General features: G+C 42.9%; 1 protein-coding gene across 2 annotated transcripts in view; it reads left to right on the top strand.

Moving 5' to 3' along the window:
• Nucleotides 1-3,391: 3,391 nt before the first annotated feature.
• Nucleotides 3,392-24,317, top strand: part of CASTOR2 (cytosolic arginine sensor for mTORC1 subunit 2) — a 130,286-nt gene continuing 109,360 nt past the window's right edge. Inside the window, exon 1 of one of the 2 annotated variants that reach the window (XM_040082557.2) lies at nucleotides 3,392-3,799. In XM_040082557.2, the coding sequence (XP_039938491.1) occupies nucleotides 3,687-3,799 (113 nt within the window). In that variant the 5' untranslated portion in view covers nucleotides 3,392-3,686. Of the gene's footprint in view, nucleotides 3,800-4,334; nucleotides 4,397-24,317 lie in introns of those variants that run through there. The other variant, XM_040082558.2, reaches the window with a different exon arrangement.

Genomic DNA, 24,317 nt, shown 5'->3' with positions numbered 1-24,317 from the left:
CTGTTTGTCACAGTGCGTAATTACATTCCTTTCACCTAAACTATTTCTACGTATTTTCAATTTCTATTAGCCAAAGCTGATCGTTGTTGAGTGTTTCAGTGTGATTTCGACACAAATTGCATGCAGACGCTTGGGTGGTGAACTTCAGTGTACATTACGAGAAATTCCGCTCTCAGACAAAATTCAGACTCAGAAGAGCCAAGTCTCCCAGAGAACTGTTGGTGAACTGTACCTTGGTTGCTGCTGAGAGAAATGTTCAAGGTAAAAATGCAGAGCATCTCTTCGAACTCAAGTTTTTTCATAAAATAATCCATTCCTTCTGAGGACCTCATGTCCAGATAAACAGTGCTCCAGGGCAAGCAGGAGATGGCTCTTGCACTGCTCATCAGTTAGAAGGTCCTTGTGATCACGTACAGAAGCCAAGATATCTGAGAAACCCCTGTTGGTCCATTTACAGTCTCTATTTTTTTACTGGAGAAACCCCACCACCTCCAGCCTCAAGGCTTCAACCCCCAAATTCTGCTTAGTGCTATGGGTGGTATCTGACCCAGAGCACTTAGAAATCTCATCTACATATGACGGCTCATAAGCGCTCTGCTCGCCATGCAGGCAGGAAGTGACTCAAAGAGCCTGGTGAGATTTGTTTTGCTGCTATCTCCTCTGCCTGTGTTCTTGTCCGAGCTCCCCATTCCTGTGCTCTGCCTGCCCAACACACACTGTGGTAACTGACACTGCAAGCTGCATGGGCAGGGAATGAGGTTTGGTTTTAGTAAAAATGGGCAGTTACACCATCTCGCACAACAGGTCCTTGCTCTGTGGCTGGGCTGGGCCAACCAAGTCCTCCCAAGCTGCAAAAATATGGAAAACTTGAAATTGCAGTAATCAAAAAATATTATAGTATGTTATGTATACTAACAACGCATTCTAGGCTGCTCCCTGCATAGAATCTCCCAGATGTACCTGGCAACAAGGGAGAGAGAGAGAGATTTGAATACTAATGTCAGCTGGAGGAGGGGGCCCTTATTAGTATTTTGGCTAATTGCCAGGTTGCCTGCTCTTGAAAAATTTGCCTGTGCTGAGCTAGACATATTTTTCATGTGTAGAAAATTTTATTGAGTGTTGGTAGGGCTTTATATTTTCCTAATGCTTCCTACAGTCAACTGTGTGAAGGTTCACAGTAGCCATGAGGTCAGTGTTTCTAGCTCAAAGGCCTCTAGGTCTTCTTTGGGAGACTTGGAAAGCTGTGGCAGCTGAACAGGCCCAGAAAAGACATTGCAATTTCAGAGAACACCAGATGTAAACCCACAAAATGAAGCATTTTTGTGTTTTGTGGGCTAGGGGGGTGGATTTCTTGGTTGTTGGCTTGATTATTCTTTTTTTTTTAGTAAACACAGATGACTAACTCGGGGCCTCCTTTTCTCCTTCCCTGCAGGCAGAACAAAGTCTCTGATGAGTTGCTTGTTCAAAAGGTTCCCACTGATTTTACCTTTGGGTCTGTTCGAACTTTCTCATTGTTTCATGTAAGCATTTTCTGTGGTAATTAGTCTGTAACAGCATAATCCCTGGTGGTCTTCCTGGAGTGTCTGGACTCTCTGGGTTGAGAAAGCTCTGCTGGGGGGCAACATATTTTTCTCTAAGTGGGAAGGGGAAGAGTTGATGCTGTGAATGGTCTCCTGATTATGATGGAAAAATCTCTTAAAAGAGGAAAGTTTTGCAGCATTTCCTAGAAATTATTCAGGCTACATTTGTCCGATTTCCTCTGGAAGACCCCAGCAACCAAGATAAGTGTGCGTGTATTTTGTCCCTGGCTGCTTCCTTCTGGATTCTGTGGTCTGCATTGTCCCAGAGGAACACAGGTATCTCTGTGATTTGTACATGCTGGTGCAGGCATTTTTTGTAGCTGGGCATAGACACATTCAGAGCTTTGAAGTCCAAGACCTTCAACTGGCAGTGGAAGCAGATTATAAATCCTCTTTAGCTTCCTAAAATGCAATGCCTAGAGTCATCTGAACTGTGAGGCCATGAAGGAAAACCAGGGTTTTTTAAGGCTTTTTAAAAACGATGTAGAGATTTGATATTTTATGTTGGTTGCATTTCCTCTAAATGATTTTGACAAACTAATCAATATGAATGCCTCTAATTGCAAGTTTTTTCCTTTTTGGATATAACAAAATTAAGACAGTCTTTCAGGAGTATGGCTACAGACAGAGGAAGAACTGACATGTCCAGGGGAAAAATACAGCCAGCCCATGGGAATTAACAAAACAGAAAGGGCTTGGAAATCCTAGTTTTGGAAGCTTATCTCCAGACAAGGGATTTCTGCAACAAGACAGACCCTAAAAACTTAACTTAGAACTGCAGAAGCTCTTCTTGCACTGTAGGGGAGAGGAGTGAGGCTTGGCTGGCTGAGCTCTCATCTTGGGCCCTTGGACATATCCCATGATTCAGTTTCCCTGTGTAGAACAGAGATTTCTCTTGATAGTCTTTATAAAGCTTATTTGAAATCTTTTGGTGAAAAGGGCCATAGCGACTAGATGCTGGTTGTGTGCTCATGGCAGAATCAGTGTGAAGTCAGAGAAGTTGAACAGAACCTGAATCAGTTTTTTACTGATGTCCCGAGAGTGAACTTAGCTCCTGTGTTGGTCAGCACAGTGTCGGTGGGTGCAGTGCAGAGCAGCAGGCGGTGACGGTCGGTGCCCTGGCACTCCCCAGGGCACTGCCAGAGCTGTCCCATTTCTGGTGAGCCCTTTGGAGGCCCATGCCTTCCTACCTCCCTTCAGCCTCCTTGTGATGAGGAGCGGGGCAAGAATGGGGACAAACAGGCCATTCACCCTCCCAGCCGTTCACCCTTCCAGCATTACAACACACACAGGGCCAGTTTTACGTTCTTGACAGCTGTGATTTTACCTCTGTAACACTTACGTGCAAAGCAACCGGTTTTTTTCCCACATTATTTTTGCCGCACGCAGAAACGGACAGGGATTTCCCATCTGCCGCACGAAGGAACGAACAAGGTAAGATTTGAGTATTTCCCCGCTGGTAATGAAAACTTCCAAAGTTCTCCTTCCTGCTGGGTTGTTTTTTTTTTTTGGGGGGGGGGGGGTGGGGGATTGTGAAAGATTTTCCAGCAAGCCGACAGGCTCAAAGAAAAAACGAAACAAACCACAACAACATCCCAGCCGGCTGGGCGCTTACCGGCGTGGATCCCCGTTTTAATCCTTGTTTTTTTTTTTTTTTGGAGCGGCTGATCGGAACGGCCCCTGAGGGCGGGCGGGGTGCGGGGTGCGGGGCGCGGGGCCGGGCGGGCGCCCTCAGGGGCGGCGCGGACTCCAAGGCCCGGCATGCGGCGGGGCGCGGCGCAGGCGCGCCGGCCCGGGCTTGAGTGGCAAGTTGTTTGTTCCAGCGAGCACCAGCTGCTCGGCACTCCGGGCTCCGCTGCTCCGCTCCGCTCCGCGCCCCGCCGGCCTCCCCCGCCGCTCCAACTTTTGCACCCTCTGCTCCCTCATCCCCTGCTCACGCTCCCGGAGCCGGGAAGGGATAGACGGAATCGGGGAGGGATAAGGGGGGGGGAAAAAAAAAAAAAATAAAAGGCACCGACAATAACAGCCCCCCCCCTCCCCCTCCCCATTCAAAAACACAACATAAACCCCAGGGATAGATGAACTACAAATGAGAAAGAGGAAAAGATGGAACTGCACATCCTAGAGCACAGGCTCAGAGTGGCCAGCATAGCCAAGGAGAGCATCCAGTTGTTTACCTATGGATTAATCAAACTTGCTTTCCTGTCCTCTAAGACGAGGTAGGTGCCGGGGATGGGGCAGCGCGGGGGCGGGGGGCGTCCTCCCTGCGAGGGGACAGGGCGCTGGGGGCGTACCCTCCTTGCTCCAAGGGGACTGGGTGCTGCCAGGGCACCCTCCTTCTCTCGCAGGGGCTGGGGTGGGGGCATCTGCCTCGCAAGTGAGCAGGGCAACCTCCTTGGAGAGGGTTGATGGGTGCTCTCCTCCTTGGGGGGAAAAAAAAAAAAAATAAAGCAGGGTCCTGGGATGGAGGACACCCCTCCTTGCAAAGGGGCAGGGTTGGGGTGGGGGTCACCCTGCTTCCTGCAAAGGGACAGGGTGCTGGGGTGGCTGATGGCACCCTCCTTGCAAGAAGTCAGGCTGCTGGCTGAGGGGGGACGCCCTCCTCGCCAAGAGGGCAGGGTTTTTTGGGGGGCGAGGGGAACACCTGCGTCTTCCCTACTCACACCCCCCCCCCATCCCAAGACTGGGAGACGGCGATGAGGGTCAGCGCTGGAGTTCAGGGTGTCCCCGTCCAGCTCTAGGGCAGCCCCAGTGCGCCTCCTGCTCCCCGCTGCCCGCCCGGGCCGGCGCTGCGCCCGGCGGATGAATGAGAACAGGTGGGGGCCGGGGGGCCCGGCCGGGCCGGCCGCAGGCTCGGGGCGGCCGCCGGACAACAAAGGCAACAACAGCAGCCCGAGGAGGAGGAGGAGTGGTGGTTGTTTTTTTGTTTGTTTTTTTTCCCTCTCTTTCGCTCTCTGTTTTTTGTTGGGTTTTGCGGTTTTTTTTTGTTTTATTTTTTTCCCCCGGATTGTTGTTGTTCCTTGCAGCACTTACAGAAAGAGCGGGTCCTCCACACTCGGGTTTGTTTAAAAGGTGCTTTTCCAGTGCTGCCAAATTGGGGGAGGATGAGGGGCAATGCACGCCTTGCATTTAAAAATTGTGGTATTAAGTAATTTGGCTTGTGATAGTTTTCGGGGAAAAGAAAAACGTAGTGGAAGGCACTGAAAGCACTGTGAGAATTGCTATTTTTATTTTGTTTATTTAGAGGGAGGAAAGAAAATACTGTGGCCAGTTTATTGGATGTATGTAAGGTGCTAGGCCTTTTGCACAAAACAACTTGAATTGCAATTGCAGATTCTTCTGTCTTCACTTAGTTTGTTGACTTCACACTATTCAGAAAGAGGAATGGGAATGTAAATAACACAGTTCAAACTCTTCTTGTTTTTCCTGCCTGATAATTAGTATTTCAGTTTTCCCCCCACATTCATTCTCGTAGTAAGGTGGGAAATTTTCTTTGGCAGTAGAAAAATAATGAATAGATATTTAAGAAATAGAAAGTAAATTAATTTGTTTTATTTCAAACTGTAATTCAATGCTCTCTGTTAAAATGCTTACAGATGAATGGATGCATTTGTGGTGTAATTTGATTACAGCCCTTTATCTTAAACTTCATGCCTTGAAATTTCACTCTGATTTGGGGCTCGTCCCATTTGGATTGCCACTAACATTGTTTGCAGTGTAAAGTATATAAGCACCTTGTTTACTGTTGTCCCTTAATACTCCACAGGGCATTAAAGGGTCCTCAGTCTTAAGCTTCTATTTTTATGTGTTGTTTCATTGTAATTGAAAGTTGCTGCTGATTTTTTGAAGGTCTTGTTGCTTCCTCTCCCATGCTTAAAATGTCACTTGTTAGTGTCAACAATGAAGTCTTTAATCTGTCACTCTTAATGCATGGACTGGAGTTTCATGGGCTTTTTCTGTTTGTTTGGGATTATTTTTATTATTATTATTATTTTTATTTTTTAAACTTCAGAGACGGTCCTGTTGTCTTTTTGTTACACGTCGCATTTCACATTTTCAATGTTAGAGTGCTGTGAAAGGGTCAGGGCAGTAAGAGAACCCCTTTGGGGTTTGATACATTGTCCAGCATTTGGGTGCAGCACCTGACAGTTTTGTATTGTCGCTGGTTGCTGTGTTGTCTTTTAACATCTACACCCTGAGTAGCAATCTTTCCTTACCTTCCATGGAATCTCACTGTTCAGGAACAACAGATGTTTGTGGAATGATTTGTTGGCATGGGAAACTTCTCTTTATTTCCCTTTTGTTCATTTTGTTATTTTTGCAGACAGTAGAGATGCAGGGGAAGCTTGTTTGTGTCATTCTAGAGACAACTGACAGCACTGAAACGCTTTCTCCTGTACGCTTTTGCGTGCCCTGGGGCAAACGAGGTCCCTGGCCCACAGATCTTCTCTGATGAACGTCATGTGCATAAGAAAGATGAGGGCCTCTGGCAGATGTAACTCTATGAATTTATGACCCCACTGTTTCTCTTTCCTTCTCCTTTAAAAAGTGAATATGCCCAAAAGTCAACAACTTTTTATAGGGGTGCAAGACAAATCTCTTCTCCACACACCCCATCTGCAAAGAACCCCTCAGGGGAATGAAAGAGGGAGGTGGTCCACATGCCTGCTAATCACTTCTGATGAGATAACAAAGATACCAGTTGCTACATCACCTACATTTTCCCCGGTGAGACCTTAAACAGAGTTTTACTGGTGCTGCAAGGCTGCCAGAAAGAAATAATGATTTGTAGGACAGATGTGATCCAAAGGGGTGACAATGACATCAACAGTATTCTTACATTAGTCATGCAAGAAACGAGGGTTTTTACATAGCCTCCTGTGTGAAGTGATTTGGAGGGTCTCTTTCATGTTGTCATACATTAGGGAAAAGGGCTGGAACCGGGTTTTTTTTAATCTTGCACATTTTTCTTAATCCTCTTGGGAAGGAAAAGTAACAAATCTCCTTTTTTATTTGGCCTTTTGCCACTCTCTCACACTCTTGCCCTTGTTCGTGACACGAGTGTTTTAATTTAGCTTCTGTTACAATAGCAATATTTTCCTGTACAGAGAACAGCAGTTTTTAGACTATTCTGATGGCCAGAAGCAAGACGGCAGCTAACATGGTGAAGAGGTGAGACAGATAGTGAATAAAATAGTGGGCTAAACTGACCTGAAAGAAGAATACTATTAATCATAACTTTAAGTTAGGCGTGAGGTATTTTATGCAAAGTTGTATTAAGAGAGGTCATCTAGGAATAAATAATAGTGGAACTGCTAAGCAGTTGCACTGAGGGCTATGCTTTTGGTGTTCTGCTTTTGTCAGTGCAGGCCTACTGATGTCAGCAGGCTCTGCCAGGCACCCCAGTGGAGGAGTGATCCACGTCTTTTTTAGCTGCACGCTGAAGATTTGCATGTGTCTAATGTTTTTGCTGTTGCTGTCATCACCATTCTGGTGTTTTATTGGTTGTGTTGGTTAGGGCATGGTGCTAATAGCACCAGGGTTGGGGATGCAGTCCTGGTACCAGCCATTCACCTAAGAGTTGGACTTGATAATCCTTGTGAGTCCCTTCCAGCTCAGCATATTGTGTCTCTGTGTCTGACTTGAATGTTCCTTGGTGCCGAGGATTCTCACCTATTCAGCAGCTGTGCAGTGTGTTTATGCATGTAAATGTTAACAACTGCATGTGGCTTCACCATTGCATTATTTTTCTTTGGTATGTGCCTCTGTAAATGCTAGTTCTCTGGGACAGAGAACTGTGCTTATCTGAAAAACTCCAATCTTCATCTCCCTGTGTGCTGCAAAATGAGCAGCTTCCCTCGCACCAAAACGAGGTGTCTCTGCTTCCTTGGTTAAACTGTCTCATGCTACTGGGAGAGGTGCCACAAGTAACCTGCTTGGGCACTGGATACAAATACTGGTTTGCTACATTACTGTCTTGATTTATTTCCCCCTAACTGCAAAATATTTTCTAACTGCATCCAACAAGGAAAAGTCCCAGATCTGCACCTGGGATGGGGCAACCCTGGATGTGCATACAGACTGGGGAAGGAGGTGCTGGAAAGCAGCACCACACAAAGGGACCTGGGGCTCCTGGTCAGTGGCCAGTAGGATCTGAGGCAGCAGTGCCCTGGAGCCAGGAGGGGACATCCCTGTCCTGGGCACCAGGAGGGGACATCCCTGTCCTGGGCACCAGGAGGGGACATCCCTGGCCTGGGCACCAGGCCCAGAATTGCCAGTCGGGCCAGGGAGGGGATTGTCCTGCTCTGCTCTGGGGCGGCCTCACCCCGAGTGCTGTGTGCACATTGGGCACCACAGCATAAGGAAGATATGAAACTGTTAGAGAGCGTCCAAAGGAGGCCACGAGGACAGGAAAGGGCCTTGAGGGGAAGTGTGGGGAGCTGCTGAGGGCACTTGGTGTGGTCAGCTGGAGGAGACTGAGGGGAGACTCACTGCAGTCTGCAGCTCCCTGTGCAGGGAAGAGGAGGGGCAGACACTGATCTCTGCTCGGTGTGACAGTGACAGGACCTGAGGGAATGGCCTGAGGCTGTCAGGGGAGGTTGAGGTTGGATGTTAGGAACAGGTTCTTGCCCCAGAGGGCGGCTGGGCACTGAACAGGCTCCCCAGGGCAGTCAGTGGCTGCAGCACCAAGGCTGACAGAGCTCAAGGAGCATTTGGACAATATTTGGGCACATGGTGTGACTCTTAGGGATGGTGCTGTGCTGGGGCAGAAGCTGGACTCAGTGACCCTGGTGGGTCCTTTCCAACTCACCGGGTTCTGTGATTCCTTGTAGTGCATAGGAGTTAAATCTGAATGGAGGACAGTTTGGGATAATGCATGCTTTGAGCACCAGTGCATGCAGTAGATGGTAGGAAGGTGAGCCTACCCTTGTCTTTTCAGAGTATATAAAAATATATGGAGAGTCCAGGAGAATGAAGTGGGGTCAGGATTCTTCCAAGCACTGGGTCTATGTAATGTAGTTAGCCTGATTTCTGGGTAATGCTTTAGTAGACCCCTGAACATCTGGAGTCAATGCTAACAAATAATCTTTCCTGTCTATTTCAGTACCTAATATAAAGATTTGGTGGTAAGCAGTAATGTGAAATAGTTGAGGGAGAAAGGTATTATTTAAATGGTAAAGCTATTAAATTATAACTAGAATAAAGTTGAGCAGTTACTTTGCTCACAGGGCTGGGTGGTTAAAATAATTGTAGGTCATGTGTCTAGCATCACAAATTTTAAAATCTCTGCGGGTTTTTTGATACTCTTTGGTTTGAGGTGGCCATTATTTCTAAATGCTGAAGAGAAGGAAAAAGTTCTGCATGTGTAAAGGTTGAGACCTTGGTCACCTGAAATGTTGAAGGCAGCCATTCTAAAAGTGTCTGTCACTGCGGGTTCTTTTTCAAGATGCTCCAGTTTCTGTATATTGGTGACTTGACACAGAATTACAGACACTTTGCAAGCTTCCAGGTTTGGCACTACATACAGATGGCTGTCCATGTGAATGGGATGCTTCCCAGAGAAGCTAGATGGGATGGTGTGTCCATGCTGGGCTCTGCTTTGGATTTGATTCTGCTTGTCACTCAGCATACAATGGGATGCTTGCAAGCAGAAGGTATTCTTAGTGTGGAAAGGTCCTTAAAAATATTAATTCCAATAAAAATGCAGCAAGAAGTGAATGGTGATAAAATGTACAGAATGAGTTGGATTTTCTTTGGGTTTTAAACAAAAAATAAAGCTGGGTTTGTTGTCTTTAAATTTGTGGTGGTATTTTTGGTAATCTGTCCATTTTGCTTAGTAATAATTGACACCTCTACTTATGAGCAGTGTGCTGTTGCTATTAATACAAGTGTTTCTCATTCCCAGATCACTTGTTTACTGTACATGTGTCCTGAAATTGGAGATACTGTAATAAAAGGTCTATTTTGGACTTCAGAATATAATAGGACAAACAAGTGCTTAAAATGTATCCATGCATCATTTGGGGACATTGAGATCAGCAGTCTGTTTCCTTTGGTATGAACTCAGACAAACACATGTTGTTTATGCCCTTATAAGAGAAACAGATCGGCCTGCAACACTGGATGATTATCTGGCAAAGACAAGTCACTCCTATCGTTCAAACCTTTTTTTTTTTTTTTCTTGTCTCTCATGGCTTCTGCCATCCTGTGCATCCTAGGAAGACCACTGAGTAAAGGCTTTTGCCAGCTGTAAGGTCGTATCTACTCAGCTAAGACATATTGCACATGTTTTCTTTTGTTGTGGCAAAGACTCCCAAATACCTTGAATATTTCATTTTGTTTTCTGGGTGTGTATATGTGTGTGATATCTGAGGTTTGGGGACTTCTTTTTCAGTCTAATTTGGTGACCATCTGTTACAGAACTGAGTTGCTGATGTCCAGACATCACAGGAGGCTGGAGTGATGGGAAACCTCATGGCTAAAGCTGCCTGCCTGCCCTTCCCCAGGGCACTCTGCTGCCCTGTTTGTGTCACCGTGGGCATTTATGGTGCTGAACTTGCTTGTGGATGTTCAGCATGAGTAGAGGTAGTGAGAATCAGCTGAGTAGGTGGAGAGAACAGAATTTACTTGTTTGGGCTAAGGAAGTATATAAGCTCTTTAATTGTGGATGTCATCAGTTTGCATTCAAGACTGCTGGGTTTTTCAGCTGCTGCTGGGCTATGAGAGCACTCTGCAGTGTTTTAACATGTTAAACCTTGGAAGGAAAAGGTTTCCTTCCTGATGGTCTCTTACTGTTTATCTACAAATGGGATTTTTTTTCTGTTTATTTTCTGCTTCTGGTACATGGCTTACCAGAGGGGCACTGCCCAGTTTTCTTTCTTTGCCTGGCAGTTCCATCATGAAGTCAGTCCTCAACCTGCCATATGATCCCATCAGGCTGAGGCTGATGCCAAGTCAGAAACTGACAGGAGTGCTTAGAAACTAAACGAGATTCAAAAGGTTGAATGGAAGTAGTAGATCAAACCCAGAGTGTAATGCCGGGCAGCACTATGTGCTGGAGAAATGTTGGTTTAGATACGTAGTTTTAAAATAAATACTTGCCTGTAGTTTGTAAATTGTTATCCTTATTTCCCATCCTCAGTTCACTGGGGAAGCTGTCACATAGATGAGATGCATCACCTGTGGAAAAGGTACAACATCAGTTATGTAAAAGAAACATCAATGGTGCCTGCTCATGTTGAGCTGAGAAATAGAAAAGAAGAAAAAATAATTCATCTTTTGCCATGTAACTCATTAAACATCCCCTCAGACAAATATTTTTTATTAGATTGAGGTGAAAGTCAGTATTTAAATTAAAAATGTGGCTTTTATCAGTTAGGTGGTTCTTCCTGGATGCTGGTACTGGTATACTTCAGCAGTAGAGCCAGTGCAGGTCTGTTAAGGGAAAGTATGAATACTTTAATTTGTCGTCTAGAAGTAGCAGCCAACTTGTTCATTTACACAGTCTACTCCTCCACTAAACTGTAACTTAAATTAGGCTCTGTTTGATGGCTGAATTCTTTGACAATGCCTTGGTCATTCTCTATAAACGTGTAAGTCTTTCTATTGATTTTTTTTTTTTAATTGTTTAACACACCACCTCATTTATCCAATACACAACTTCTTAGTCATCCTGCATGTTAGAGTTTTAATATGTTTGGACAAGGGCTACAATTTCTTTCTCAGCAGAAACAGTACAGCTTTGTTCTTTTGCTTACTGCCAACTCAAGAGTAAACTCGAGCTCTGATCTGCTGGTAACTGAAGGCTGGTAAAGGAAGAATTATCAAATGGGAATGTGAGGAAGTATCTCCATTATTATAGTTCAAAATCAGCAGAGCAAAGCCTCTAAGCTACTATTATAATTTCAAAGTAAAAAGATCTCTTCTCCCCACCCTCAGTTCAGCTTAGTTTTGAGTAGATAAGATATATTCGTTAAGAAAGAAAGCAACAGGCAAAAATGTTCTATTATTGCACAAAAGAAATTAAGATTGATTAAGCCAGTTGCATGACTATACTTATTAGTCCCAGACATACTGCACAAAGTTTTACTGTGCTGACTGTTGAAACAAAGAATCTGATCTCATTTTTGTGGTCTGAAATATAATAAACATTATGTACTGGTTATTAGTGTTTTATTTTCACATCCAAAGAAATCCAGTGAATGCCTAAACTTTCTCACCATAACAACCTTACCTTGGTCTGTTAAATGTGGCTTACTAGAGATTAAAATAAAAAGCCTCCTTCTGATCAGCAGCCTGCTTTAGGAAGCTCCCAGCAGTAATACCAGAGATACCAGATCTCCCAGCAGATACCAAAACTGCTGTTTAACACAGAGCTGGCACATAGAAGAGAGATGTGGCAGAAAACCATTCACTAATCCTTTGGGGACCTCTGAGCTATGCTTTTGTGGGGATGCCTGGGTAGGCAGAGTGATATTTTCGAAATTTTGTGGTCTAGTTAATGTTTGGCAACGTGATGGAATAAATGTTTTTAAGATACTTGTGTTACTTTTTGGCCAGTAATTGTAGAGAGATGCAGGCTGTTATTGATGGTAAGCTGTCCTTGACCCAAATTTTTTCGATACAAATTGTTTATAAAGTAGGAACCAAACCCTCTCAGGAGTGTAAACATATATTTGACTGAGATGTAGCTGTAAAGGAGAAGTTCATTTTCTTTTTATGCATTTTAGTGTTCTTATTATAGAGGATACTAGAGATGGAATAAGGTGTACCTATTCAGGACTAAAATGCAACCTTTAAGTTTTACTTAAATTCAAGTAGATGAATTTAAAAAGTTGATATTGGGAGGATTTCTGAATCTGAGAGGAAAATTTACAATTTTGACACAGGTGAAACAGTTAAAAATGTCTGTGTGACTCTCCCTGTCTTTTTCCTTTCAGACCTTTTTTAAGAATGTTACATGAAGAGAATCTGGGTAATTATGTGCACTGGTTTTAGCAATATCTGAATATTTATCCTAGTTCTGTGGTTAAAAGATCAGTATTCAGCCCTTTCTTAGGCCATGCATGTTTTTACAAGGTGAGTTGGTGGAAGTTGATAAGTCTGTGACCTTGACTGAAATGGCCCATGTTAATCTTGTTTAACATTTGTAGCTTTTATTTCTTTTCCTAAAGAAAGATTGACTCTCTTCCCTTGATAACCTTTAAGGCACTCGCAAATAAATGTAGTCTTGGCAGGAAGAAAAAAAGGTAGCTCTTAATACTGAGAAGGATATACTCTGCATGCATCTAAGCAACTGCATCCATTTACATAGATTTACTTAGTCTTTATTTTCGTGCTTTTTTGAAAATGATGGATGACTTATCAGGTGATTAGTCTCTCAGTTGTGATCTTTTTCAAGCTGCTTTTGGGTAGAAATCGGAGTTGAAAATGTTTGCAAACATTTTCATTTGCTCTTTTTAAACTACTACACAGTATTAAATGTGCTAAGCATTTGGGGGAAAAAAAAAAAAATCTCAGCTTATTTTTTGTTTATAACTAAGCAGTGTAACATGACCTGTGCTAAACAAATGGAGCCCATGGTGACTTGAGACTGTGCTTGGCAAGTCATTGGAGCTGGGAGGTCTCAGCCTTCAACATCTCCTTCTTATTTGCAGACTGGAAGAAGAAAACCAAGTTTACTTGTCTTTTCAGTTCCTAATTTGTTTCCCAACTTGGAATTAACTAGTGATCATTTTGAACTAAACTGAGTAATTTGAAATGAGAAAAATATTCACCCATCTTGTGGAGGATAATGTGCTGTCAAAATCTGGTGTATTTGCATAAGTGGACTGGTTGCAGTGGCTTTGTCAGTGATTTCTCCTCGGGTGACTGTTTGCTTTGGAGTTTGGAGCAGCAAACATATTTTGATAAATGTTGTTTAAATTATCTCACTTATACCTAAGATAATATTGTCACTGCAAAAATGTATGGATTTCAGGTATCTTTATATCAGATGAGCTAATGTTAAAATAAAGTTGCATTCTTGTTTTCATATTCAAACAATTTGGTTGCAGAAGGGTGGTGTTGGAATTGGCCTTTCACTGCTGTGAAGATAGATTTCAGGCAGTTTATAATGTACTGAGATGATGTGTTGTGAGTTGCATGTTATTACCCATTTGGCATTTTTGTAAACCAAGCAGAGTTTTATCGTGTGTAGTTTGTTTGCATCTGCTGAGCCAGCGAGGTGTGAAACCACACACTTGTGGCCAGTCTCCCTCAAGCTTACTGCAGGTAACTCCAGTTAGTGAATGGTTTTCTGCTGTGAGTGGTGGGACTGTGCTTTGCCATAGTTCCATCGCACAAATTAAGCGGTCACAAGTTGATGTAGATTATGTTTGTGAAGAGATTTTTCTTCAGGTAAAATGCCAGCAATGTAGAGTGCTTATAGCAATTTTTTTGCAAACAAAATCGATACTTCATTATGGAAAATAAAATGGGTGTAGTTACCTGCATTGCAGACAAGGTAACGCTAGGTACAGATGTGCAGAATGACTGCATTCCTAAGGAACAGAGCACCATTTTTAACACAGATTTTGTTTTTCAGTGATTGTTTTCTTGTCAGTATTCCTGGCATACGGTGTAACAATATTTTGATGGCTGCCAGAAATTACTTTGCTACACCAGCGTGATGTTGGCTAAACATAGAAAAGTAAGCGAGAATTTGGCTTGACCAGAGCAGGCTTTATGGTTTAATGGGGAGAAAGATGAAGGGAAGTGATAAAGGCCAGAGCTGGCCTTGTGAATGGGCATGGATGGCTCATGACTGCCCAGAGCCTCATGTGGGTGGGACTAATGGTTAATGCAATAGCGGAGCCTCAAGCTTCTTGTGCAGTTTTCAAGCCTGGTACATTGTCACGAACTTAGAAAACAGCAAATCTTCACAGAATGGATGAGGTCAAGAAGGGTCTCTGGAGATCATGTACCTAACCCCCCCAGGTCAAGGCAGAGGCTGCTCAAGCGGCTTGCTCAGGATTTTGTCCATTGGGATCTCGTGCTTAAGGCCATGGATGGAGCTTTGCTCTCTGCTGTGTTAACATGTTGTTGACCTCGTTGACATTGTAATGCTCTGCTCCATTTGGCATTACTTTCCACATAGCATTATAATGTGTGATTTAATGTCTCAGCTCAGCACAACAAAGTGTTTTTTAAACTTCAGAGTGAAACTGTGCAACCTCTTGGTTATGGAGAGGACTGTTGGTATGAATGAGAGACTGTTTACTGCAGTAGTTGGTGCTTTGTGCTGCTTTGTGAGCATTTCAGGTGAAACTGCTTATTGGCTTTAAACTGTGAAAAACTGCCTGGAACAAGCTAGATGCCAAAAAATTCCATAGCTTGGTAAGAGCAAAGCTTGCCTTGGGAAAGGGCATGTACTCACTTCTGTGCTGGTGCAGACAACTTAATTACAATTTGTAATGATGTTGGATAGATGCACAAGACTAATGAAGCTACTTCTAACCAAGCCCTCTACACAGAATTTTCATTTGTGTCCTTAACTTAAGTAAGGGAAAGGATTAGAATGACATGAAGTCCAAATTTGACTTAGTTTGACTTAAATATTGTGTGGAGCATCCCCAGCAGTAAATGTGCTTTGGTTATTGTGCAGTTTCTGAAATTCCACTGTAAGAGTGGTCATGTGATGGAGCCTCACTCTAGGGAAGCATTTTCTCTGTACTCTTCCTATTGGAATCAAGTTACTCCAAGCATTTCTGAGTGGTTCTTATAATTCCTGTACATACATTCGTGCTGTTGGCTTTATGCCTTATCACATTTCCCATCCCAGTGCTGTATTCCAGGGATTGCTGAGGTTTGATCCCTGGACAAGTGCTCTGTGTCTGTAGGGAAAGCTTCATGTCTGAGGAAGGGTAAGTTTATAAGGCAAAGGTTTGCATGGAATTGCTGAGCTATCCCCTGGTAGCTCTTACGCTGTGACAGGCCAGAAATACTTCTTGTTTGCACAGGAGTGTGAAATCAGGCCAGAATGATTAATGTAAATGTAAATTAATGTGTTCTGTACCCATTTGAATAGCTTTGTTCATTCAGATGATGGTTGAATTGTAATCTTAGGCAGTGATTTAAATATGAAGTAGTCCCGAAACAATATAGTTACCTATTGGCTTTTAATGATCTTGTAAAGCAGTGTATTTTGAATGGATACGTCATTATTAAGGTGATAACAGCCTAACAATATTGGTGGAGGGAAAGAAAGCAGAACAAAGTCAGAAATGCTAAATAATACATGCATGTATAAGTTATATGCTTCATGTAAAATTTGTGTCCTTCTGAGATGTACATGGGCATACGTTTGAAATTATGTGGATGGCCACACTACATGGAACAGTTAATGGATCTGTCTTTAGGTGCAGTCTTTGTTGATTGGATAACCCAGGGTGTACTTAGGGCGTCATAGCTAAGCATTGATGAAATTCCTGTCCCTGATTCGACAGTTTCCATCTCCAGTGTTTTGGAAGTTGCTGTTAACTTGTTGTGTGTGTTCCAAGTTCAGGAGATTAAAAAAAACCAAAAAACATTGGACATTAATGAGCCTACCTAAACTAGGTAGGAAAAAAAACGCAAAAGAAAGCAGCAGCTGGATGACAAGGACACCTGACACCCCTACACTTTGAAGCCACCTAATTTTGTTTATGTTTATGGTGCAGACTTATAGTTAGGGTAGTGTGAGCTATGGCTTGGTTAATTTAAATTTGGAGTGGAAATGATTGACTTGTTAACTTTTCTTTACTCAGGAGAATGAATTAGATTAGATCTTGTTGTAGGGAGAAAACCTATTTATACCTATTTATTTATACTTTATGAAGTGTGTGACTAGCAATGGTGTTAACCTTTCTTCAAAACTATAGGGGAGGCTTTTTCTGTATGTGTTACTAGTATCCCACTTTGAATATTACATTTTCTCACGTTGTGTTTTTACAGTAATCATTTTTCCCTTTCACTTGGGTTTGAAAAATTTGAGTGACAGGAACAGTTCCTGGATTCAAAATAGACTGGTACTCGTACTTTTTCCTTGGCCTGTTTAAACATACTCCTGGTTATATATTCCTTGCAGGATCAACACAGCTAAAAAGGACAATGAAAGAATTTCATTAAATGAGCCTTACATAAAACAAAGTTTAAAATTAATTAGGACCTGCCTTTTAAGCATTTGTCAAATCTTCCCATTGTCTGGTTTTCTTCCCATTTAGTGCTCAAATCACTGTGAGGTACATGATAATCCTTTCAGAATCACCTAAGTACCATTAAAAAAAGCAAGCACTTGGGTACCCCAAGGCTCACTGGAAGCCAGCAGGGATTGGACTCCGAAATGGCTGTTGCTGTTCAAGGGAGGGACGCTTAAGGGCTTTAAAAATCTTGCCTCCTGCTCAGACTAGCTGGTAACATTCAGAACAGGAGTAAAGTAAAAATGCACCAGAGGGAAGGAAAGGTTTAATGTGGCTGCTCATGTGGGCAAGAGCGAAGATGTATTTCTGAGAATTAGTAAAGGGGATCAAAAACTGGCTTCTCTGTTCTTTTCTCATAGCCAGATGGGCTATGGGCTGGCTTCTCCCCATGTGTCCAGCAGCATCTGGCCTCTGTGTGCCTCAGCAGGGGTCCCTGCAGTCCCAGGGTCACCCAGTGCAGCGTGTGCTGGCTGCACCTCTGGGAGCTGGGCAGAGGCTGCTGGCTTGTTTTGCAGAGGAAGAAACAGAGGCACGTAGGAGGGTGAGTGCCTTACCCATCTCACTGAGCAGGTCTGCAGTAGGACCTCACTCTTGTTTTCCAGATCCTGCACAGTCTTCATCACTAGAACTACCACTTCTTAGTAGGACAGATGATGGCCATGATTTGTGTCCATGTGTGTATTAGCCACTTTGAAGTCCTTGTCATCCAGCTGCTGCTTTCCTTTGTGGTTTTTTTTTTTTGCTTCCTAGTTTTTTTAAATACACAAAAATACACATGTATATGAACACGTGCACAATATGTCTGTAGCTGTATGCATGTGTAATTCCAAAGTCAGAGTTCTCTTGAAATGGAAACTGCCTCAGCTAGAAAGCAGAGGTAGCTCCTGCTGACAGATAAAACCACATGTTTTTAGGAGCCCTAATAGTTGTGCTTCAGGACAGAGAATGTTTCTCTTCCACTGTTTTTCAGACAACAGCTGCCACAGTGAAGCCTGCATATGAAGCATACATTTTTCTGTGGCTGTATCTTGGGTGCTGGGAAGACTCTACAGTTCAGAACAATAGCAGAATATGGAGCTGCCAGCAGGCAGTCGGAGTGGACAAGTATAATCATGCACCGCTCGGCTTTCAAGGAAATTACAGTTAGTGCACTGACTTGCTCATAATAGCGATCCATTGTTTAGCTTAATAACTTATCAGCTCTCCAGGAACCAGCTAGTGATCACTGTCATCATACACTGCTAATCATTCTGTTCTTAAATTATCCCAAGATTCACTAAGGACCCATCACATCACCTATTAAACCAGCAAGCTGAGTGCACTGTAATTTTATTTTTTTTTTTAAGCTGGAAGGAACAATATTGCCTACCTTTTTCTTCTCTTGTTTTGTCATTATCTTTGTCATATGTAATTGTGCCTGTAGTTTTTTTTAAATGTCTGGTTGAAAGGACACTGTCAAATTGTGTTGGGATATTTTTAGATAGATAGAGTTTATGTTAAATTGCGGGTTTTTTCTGATAACTACTAGGGGACCGAATCTGAAACCTGGTTTTTATGGAACATTTGTTTTTCATTAAGCATTTGTGGCAGAGGGTTGATTTTTTTCTTTTTATGGTGCTTGTCTGTAGTACCTGGGTTCCTGTCAGTCACCAGTAAGTGTAGCCTGAGAATGCCCCTCTTCAATAGTGAAAAGTGATTATCCCTCTTAGACAAATGTAGAATTTAGGCACAGGAGGATAGTGTGATTTTCCCAGAGCCGTGAAAGGAGCTGTAGAAGAAGAGGAAGGAGAAGCAAGCTGATGTGAGTCCCAATCCCAGCAGGTCCTCTATCGTGCTGCATGCATTCTGCCTTCTTACTGAAGGGTTGTTTGTGAGGTCTGAGCTGCCAGTGCTGAAGGAGTATTTCTTCTGAAGGAAGAGTGGCCACAGCTTGATTTGCAGACATTGATATGAAAGATCCTGGTGCAAAGTACCAAACCCTGTTGGGACGCTTTCCTGTGGTCAGGAATGCACAGGCATGCGAGTCACGTGAGCAGATCTCCAACCTGAAATGATGAGTCTGTTGAAAGGGGAGGGGAAAGCAGATGTGTGTGCCCAGTTGGAACCAGCCTCCTTGCTGTTCTGAATAGTGCAGGCAGCTGTGGCATAGTATCTCCTGATCTCAGGAATTGTGCAGACTCTGGGGTTGGCTGTTTTTATTAGACCAGAACAAGTACACCAGGATTTAAATGAAACCCTGAGCATTTTTGTGGTTTTATTTAATTGTTTGTTTTGGTTTTATCTCTCCTGTGTCTTGTCTTGGAAAGGCAATTGTATCTCTTGATCAGTGATGACTAGAATTAAAATAAGGACCATTCTCCAAGATTTATTGCCTGGCACATCTATGTCTGATGAAGTGTCAAGTTTCGTGTTTTGAGAAGATGCTGTCTAACTATGGTATCTCTCAGCCTTATGAGAAAACACACCTATTCTTGTCAATTATAGCAATAATCTAGCTCAAATGATATAGGTCTTTGTATATTGTATTGAAAAATGTAGATCCAGCCTTTGTTAATTAACAGAAAAGATCAAGTTGTTACAAAATGGTGATCTCTACAGACACTAACCTTTGCATGTACTTCAAATACATCACCTACTTTTGGCAGCAAGAAATGAAAAAAATGCTGAGTAGGTATGTCATGTCCCCAAGGTAAGTTCTGTAATAAGGAAATACCTGAAGCTTACAGGTGTGGCTTTCTCTTTTCCATGGGAATATTTCCCACTTCTCCAGGAGTTTACCATCTTTCTTTGAAAACAGTTGTTCAGGTTGCAAGTCAGTCCTGTTTTATTGGCTTCATTTGCTGTAGGGCCAAGAAATGGCATTCAGCCCAAACTCCAAGGTTGTACCAGTTCACTGTATTTTGCACTGTACAAAGTTGAAAAGCATTGCCAGATGAAAAAATAGAGTTGAATAGAATTGAATTGGAAAGCCTAAAACCTCCTATTAGACAATGGCAACCTGTTCTTTAATGCAACACAATGGCTGTGCAATGATTTACGTTACTGTGTGTTTTGAAATGTGTCTGACTTGGTAGTTATGCTTGACCAGAACTTTCTCTTGCAAGGAGTATTTCTTTCTTTGCCCTGTCTACAGATACAAGAATGGAAATGTCAATATTCAAGGCAATGGTTTTGTTACAAATCTGCTTGGGATGTCCTGATAACCCACTTCTCTGCATAGCAAAGCAAAGTCAACAAGTTTCTCTGTGTTGATGTTGGTGAGTTAGAGCCCAGGCAGAAATATTCACATTAGAGGGAAAGTTTGTGTAAAACCTTGTTCATGTAAATTGGACATCAGTACACTTGAGGTTTCTGGGAAAATACCGTTTTTTGCTTGGTGTTATGTGCATTGGGATCCTTGGATAATTCATGTTATGCTAATGCCAGGTCTTGATTTTCTGCAGTGAAATGTGTGAATACTGAAAGTCTTGTACTAAGAGGACAAAACTTCCCATTTGGATCTAGATGAGCAGATTGGAACAACGTGGCATTTTGTTGTTGGTTTCTCAGCCTGGGAAAATCAGCAAGTGATAGGATTACTGATGGTTCTTTCCCCATCATCATGTTCTGGACTCTTCTGTATGGTTTCTGCTACTTTAACTGTTATTGTACCAAAGCTCCCATCCCATTGTTCTCCTGGCTAACTGATGCTTACAGCGCTCCCATCTTTTTGCAGGGCAGCTCCACCGTGGTTTGAAGCCATTGTTTGTTGTGAAGGTTTGAAGCCATTGTTTGTTGTGAAGTGTGAGTGTGAAGATGCTGGTACTTGGTTTGATGGTTGCCTAAGCCTTGCTCTGTTACCTCTTCCTTATTGCTGCCTCTATGCTGTGCGATTCTGTTCAACGCTGGTTTGTTGAAGAAAAAAATCCATAGTGGCTCTGTGCCATCATTTCAAAGAACAGCTATTCGCCAGGCTCTTGATGGAGAGATTTAAGAAGAAAATATTCGGCTCCTTGGACACGAAAATGCTGGTTAAGAGTGTAACTGGCACAGGACTTCCTTCTCCCAGGGAGTCTTGCCAGAGAGAAATTTTTACTCCATTTAAGCCATGGTCTGCACCCTCAGGAGGGTTTTTCATTGATATTTTGTTTACAGCAGTCTGTGCTGCTCAGGAGGAAGCTGTGATGCCTCACACAGAAGATCGCTCGTGATACCTCAGAACAGCTCTCAGACTGCTCAGCAGTAGTGGGTTGCTGTGCTGGGAGGGTGAGGATGCAGAGGTCTAAGAAAAACTGCATGTAATTTTGGGGTTTGGGCTGAGTCTTTCTTGTTGGTTTTTTTTTGTTTTGTTTTGTTTTTGTTTTTTTGTTTTTTTTTTTTAATTGAAGGAAACATCTCTAGACATCTGTTGTTTAAGCCCAGGTGAAGAGATCAGTTCCTTTGGTACAGGTGACAGTAGGGTTGATCCCTTTATACTGCCATTGTTTGGAGCAGGAAAGTCTGAACTTTGCTACTGCTCAAATAATTGTGGTAAAATCATCCAGTCACTTTATCTTCATCAAACGTTTGCCTCATTTTGGAGGCAGAGATTTGATAAAGATTAAATGATTGGATCTCAGCTCATTTTGGAGACTCATTTTGTCCTTTTTTCAGATACCTGTGTAGTGTGAATACTGTAATACTGTGTATTACAGCTGGCAGCGTTACAGGCTCATTGTAATTCAGGCAGTACTCTCAGTTGAGGAAGAAGTTAACAAGAGCATGGCCAATATTAGATTTTTTTTATAGACAGTGAGCAAGCTAAGCCCATATAAAACAGAATTCTTTAGTTAGTCACAAGCAGTGGCCACACTGACTTTAACGTATTTGGAAATGACAGACTTTGTACCTATCTGTTGATAGATTCATGTGTTACTTGCTTTTTCCAGTACACTTCTCTTCAAGTAGAGGATGCTGCCCACTGTTCACACAGCTCTAGGATGAAGCCTCACGTACCAGCTGAAACTCCACAGCAGTTGTAGCTTTGCTTTTTGCAGCCTCAGTCAAAAATTAAGCTTATTTTATAGAAATCCAGTAAATTACGCTTCAGCTTGTCTTTGGACAGATCAGCAGTGATTTGCCTGGAAACCTTGGCATACTGTTGAATTTCTGCTGTGGTGAAAGCTTGCCTATGATTTAATCTAAAATATTCCCTTCCCCTCCCTCCCCTGCGATTTATTCACCTCAGCACAAAGTTATTACTTTGACATTGTGTGAGCTGATTCCCATGAAGGTAACACCTTTCCCCCACAGAGCGAGTGCCCTGGCACTGGAGCTTCCCGGGAAATCTGTCAAAACTGCTTCACCTTGGCCTTCATACCTTCACTATGTCTAACATTGCTATTAAACCAGTAGTAAACTTCAGTTCAGGCATACTGATAGATTGGAAGCAACAAGTTCTGTGACCTTACTTTTGGTATTTTTACCCATGTATTGAGTAAAAATGCGTTTTACCTATGCATACCCATGGCTACATGAAGCCTTCTCCTGAAATGCTTCTCCTGAGATGCTTCTCTTGAAATGCTTCTAGCCTCCCCAGTCTGCACATTACTGCCTGTAATGGAATACATGTTTCCTTCTTGATGCATTATAGAAAATCAGTGTCCAATAGTTACATGGCACCCATAAACTAATGCCTGCATCCAAAATTGGGAATTGTCTTTGTGGTAGACTGGCTTCAGTGGAATTATCTGACGTTCTGGTTAACTGGTTCATTGCTAGCTTTCTCAGAACCCCATGATGTCCCTTGGTCATTTTCTTTCAAAATGAACCAGGTTTTCTTGGTCTGAGTAGTTGGTCCTTAAATAAACTAAGTGCTTGGGGTTTTGGGGGTTGTATTTACTCATTTTCAGATTACAATTTTTGTTCCTTCACTGATTGTATGTAGCTTGCTGCCTTTTGAAAGAGTCTGCAGAATCTGTACTGATGGTTCCTCAATCTGTTGCCACTCATTCCTTGTCTTGTACTTGTTTCAGCATATCAAAACTGTTCTTCTGGCTCCCTCAAGTCAGTTATGTCAGGCTGTGTGGGAGATGGCAGTATATATTTTTGTTGTTGAGGGTATCCCATTTTGAATCCTTTACCTTTTATATCTCAGGCCTTTGAGGTATTTGGTTCTTCCCAAAATGTGACGAAGTGCCCAGCTGGCTAAAGCCTTTGCTGCTGAAGCACTGAGCTTGTTGGATGGAGCTGAGCAGGCTTTTTGGGGCAGAGACTGTACAAGGAGCTGGAATGCAGGCTGGGAACTTGCAATTCGGGTGGCAGGACTGTGGGCAAGATCAATGCCATGATAAAACTTACACCAAAGTCACAGTCTTGATACAGGATTACTAAATCTGTTTTCAGAAGGTTAAACTATATAATGACAAAGCCTTTAATCTTCTCTCTTTCTCTCTCCCTCCTGTTCTTTCACACACACACAGACACACAATCATCTTTTTCATTCATCTTTCTCTTTAGTCTGCAGAAGGCAAATTCCTGCAGCATTCCTGGCATAAGGAAGGAAGCTGATAAGGCTGGTGTGTAATGCTGAAGCTACAGCTGTTTAATAGTTCCCAGCACAGGGCTCTTGCATTTTAGCTGGGGGAAGATTCCTGAGTGAAGCCTTGCAAGGGCACTGTGTCCTCTTGCTGCATCCAAGTCCAGTTGTGTGCCTGAGTGCGCTCTCTGGGAGAAGGCAGGGTTGTGTAGTGACTATGGCACCAGGAACTAGGATTCCCAGCTTCTATTCTTAGCTCAGCAACCAATTTGTTGTAAAGCCTTTGGCAAATCATTCAGGCCTAATCCTGCACATACAGCAGCCCCCAACAAAGTCCTTTCTGTTTGTCACTGGGGGCAGAGGATCAGCTTCTTAACTTCTCATTTTCTCACACTCTGGAGGATCGGGGAATTGAAAAATATGCAAGAAAGTGTAATAATTTGTTGATGTTTATGAAGCAGTGATGTGGGCATCACTCTGTGATGGTGTGATTTTTGCACCTGTAAAGGGAGATTGATTGATTGCTGTTATCAGCTGGATCTCTGGAGCACAGGATTTTTGGCCTCTCTCATCAGGATACAATTTTACATGATTATACAGGATAATGCTGGAAATGCCTCTGCACTGTCCAGATGGCAGGGTCAATGTAGCATGGACCTTGCTCAATTGCTTTGTGTGCCAGGATAAGTGCTGCTGCTTTTCTCTCTTTAAGCTACTGGCATAGCTAGAAATTGAGGAGTTCTAGGACTGTTGATAAATTCTGCAAGATGGAAATTAATACCTACAGAGACCTCTGCTTTTATTGACCTTAAATTAATTTCCCACCCTTTTGCAAAGATGAATGGCTGTGCTCATTTTCCTGTGGTACTTCTGCTTCAAAATAAATCTGAGCTGCAAGCTGAAAATGAAATGGTGTAAAAAACATTCTGGGCTAGGAGTTCATTTCAGGAATACCTCGTAAGATAAAAGGGCATAACAAAAAGGTACTTTAATCTGCAACCTCCTTGCCTTTACATTTGGCTG

The sequence above is a fragment of the Hirundo rustica genome, chromosome 19 (assembly GCF_015227805.2).
Source record: "Hirundo rustica isolate bHirRus1 chromosome 19, bHirRus1.pri.v3, whole genome shotgun sequence".
In the NCBI taxonomy this organism is placed as follows: domain Eukaryota; kingdom Metazoa; phylum Chordata; class Aves; order Passeriformes; family Hirundinidae; genus Hirundo; species Hirundo rustica.
This window is presented reverse-complemented; position numbering and strand designations above follow the sequence as displayed.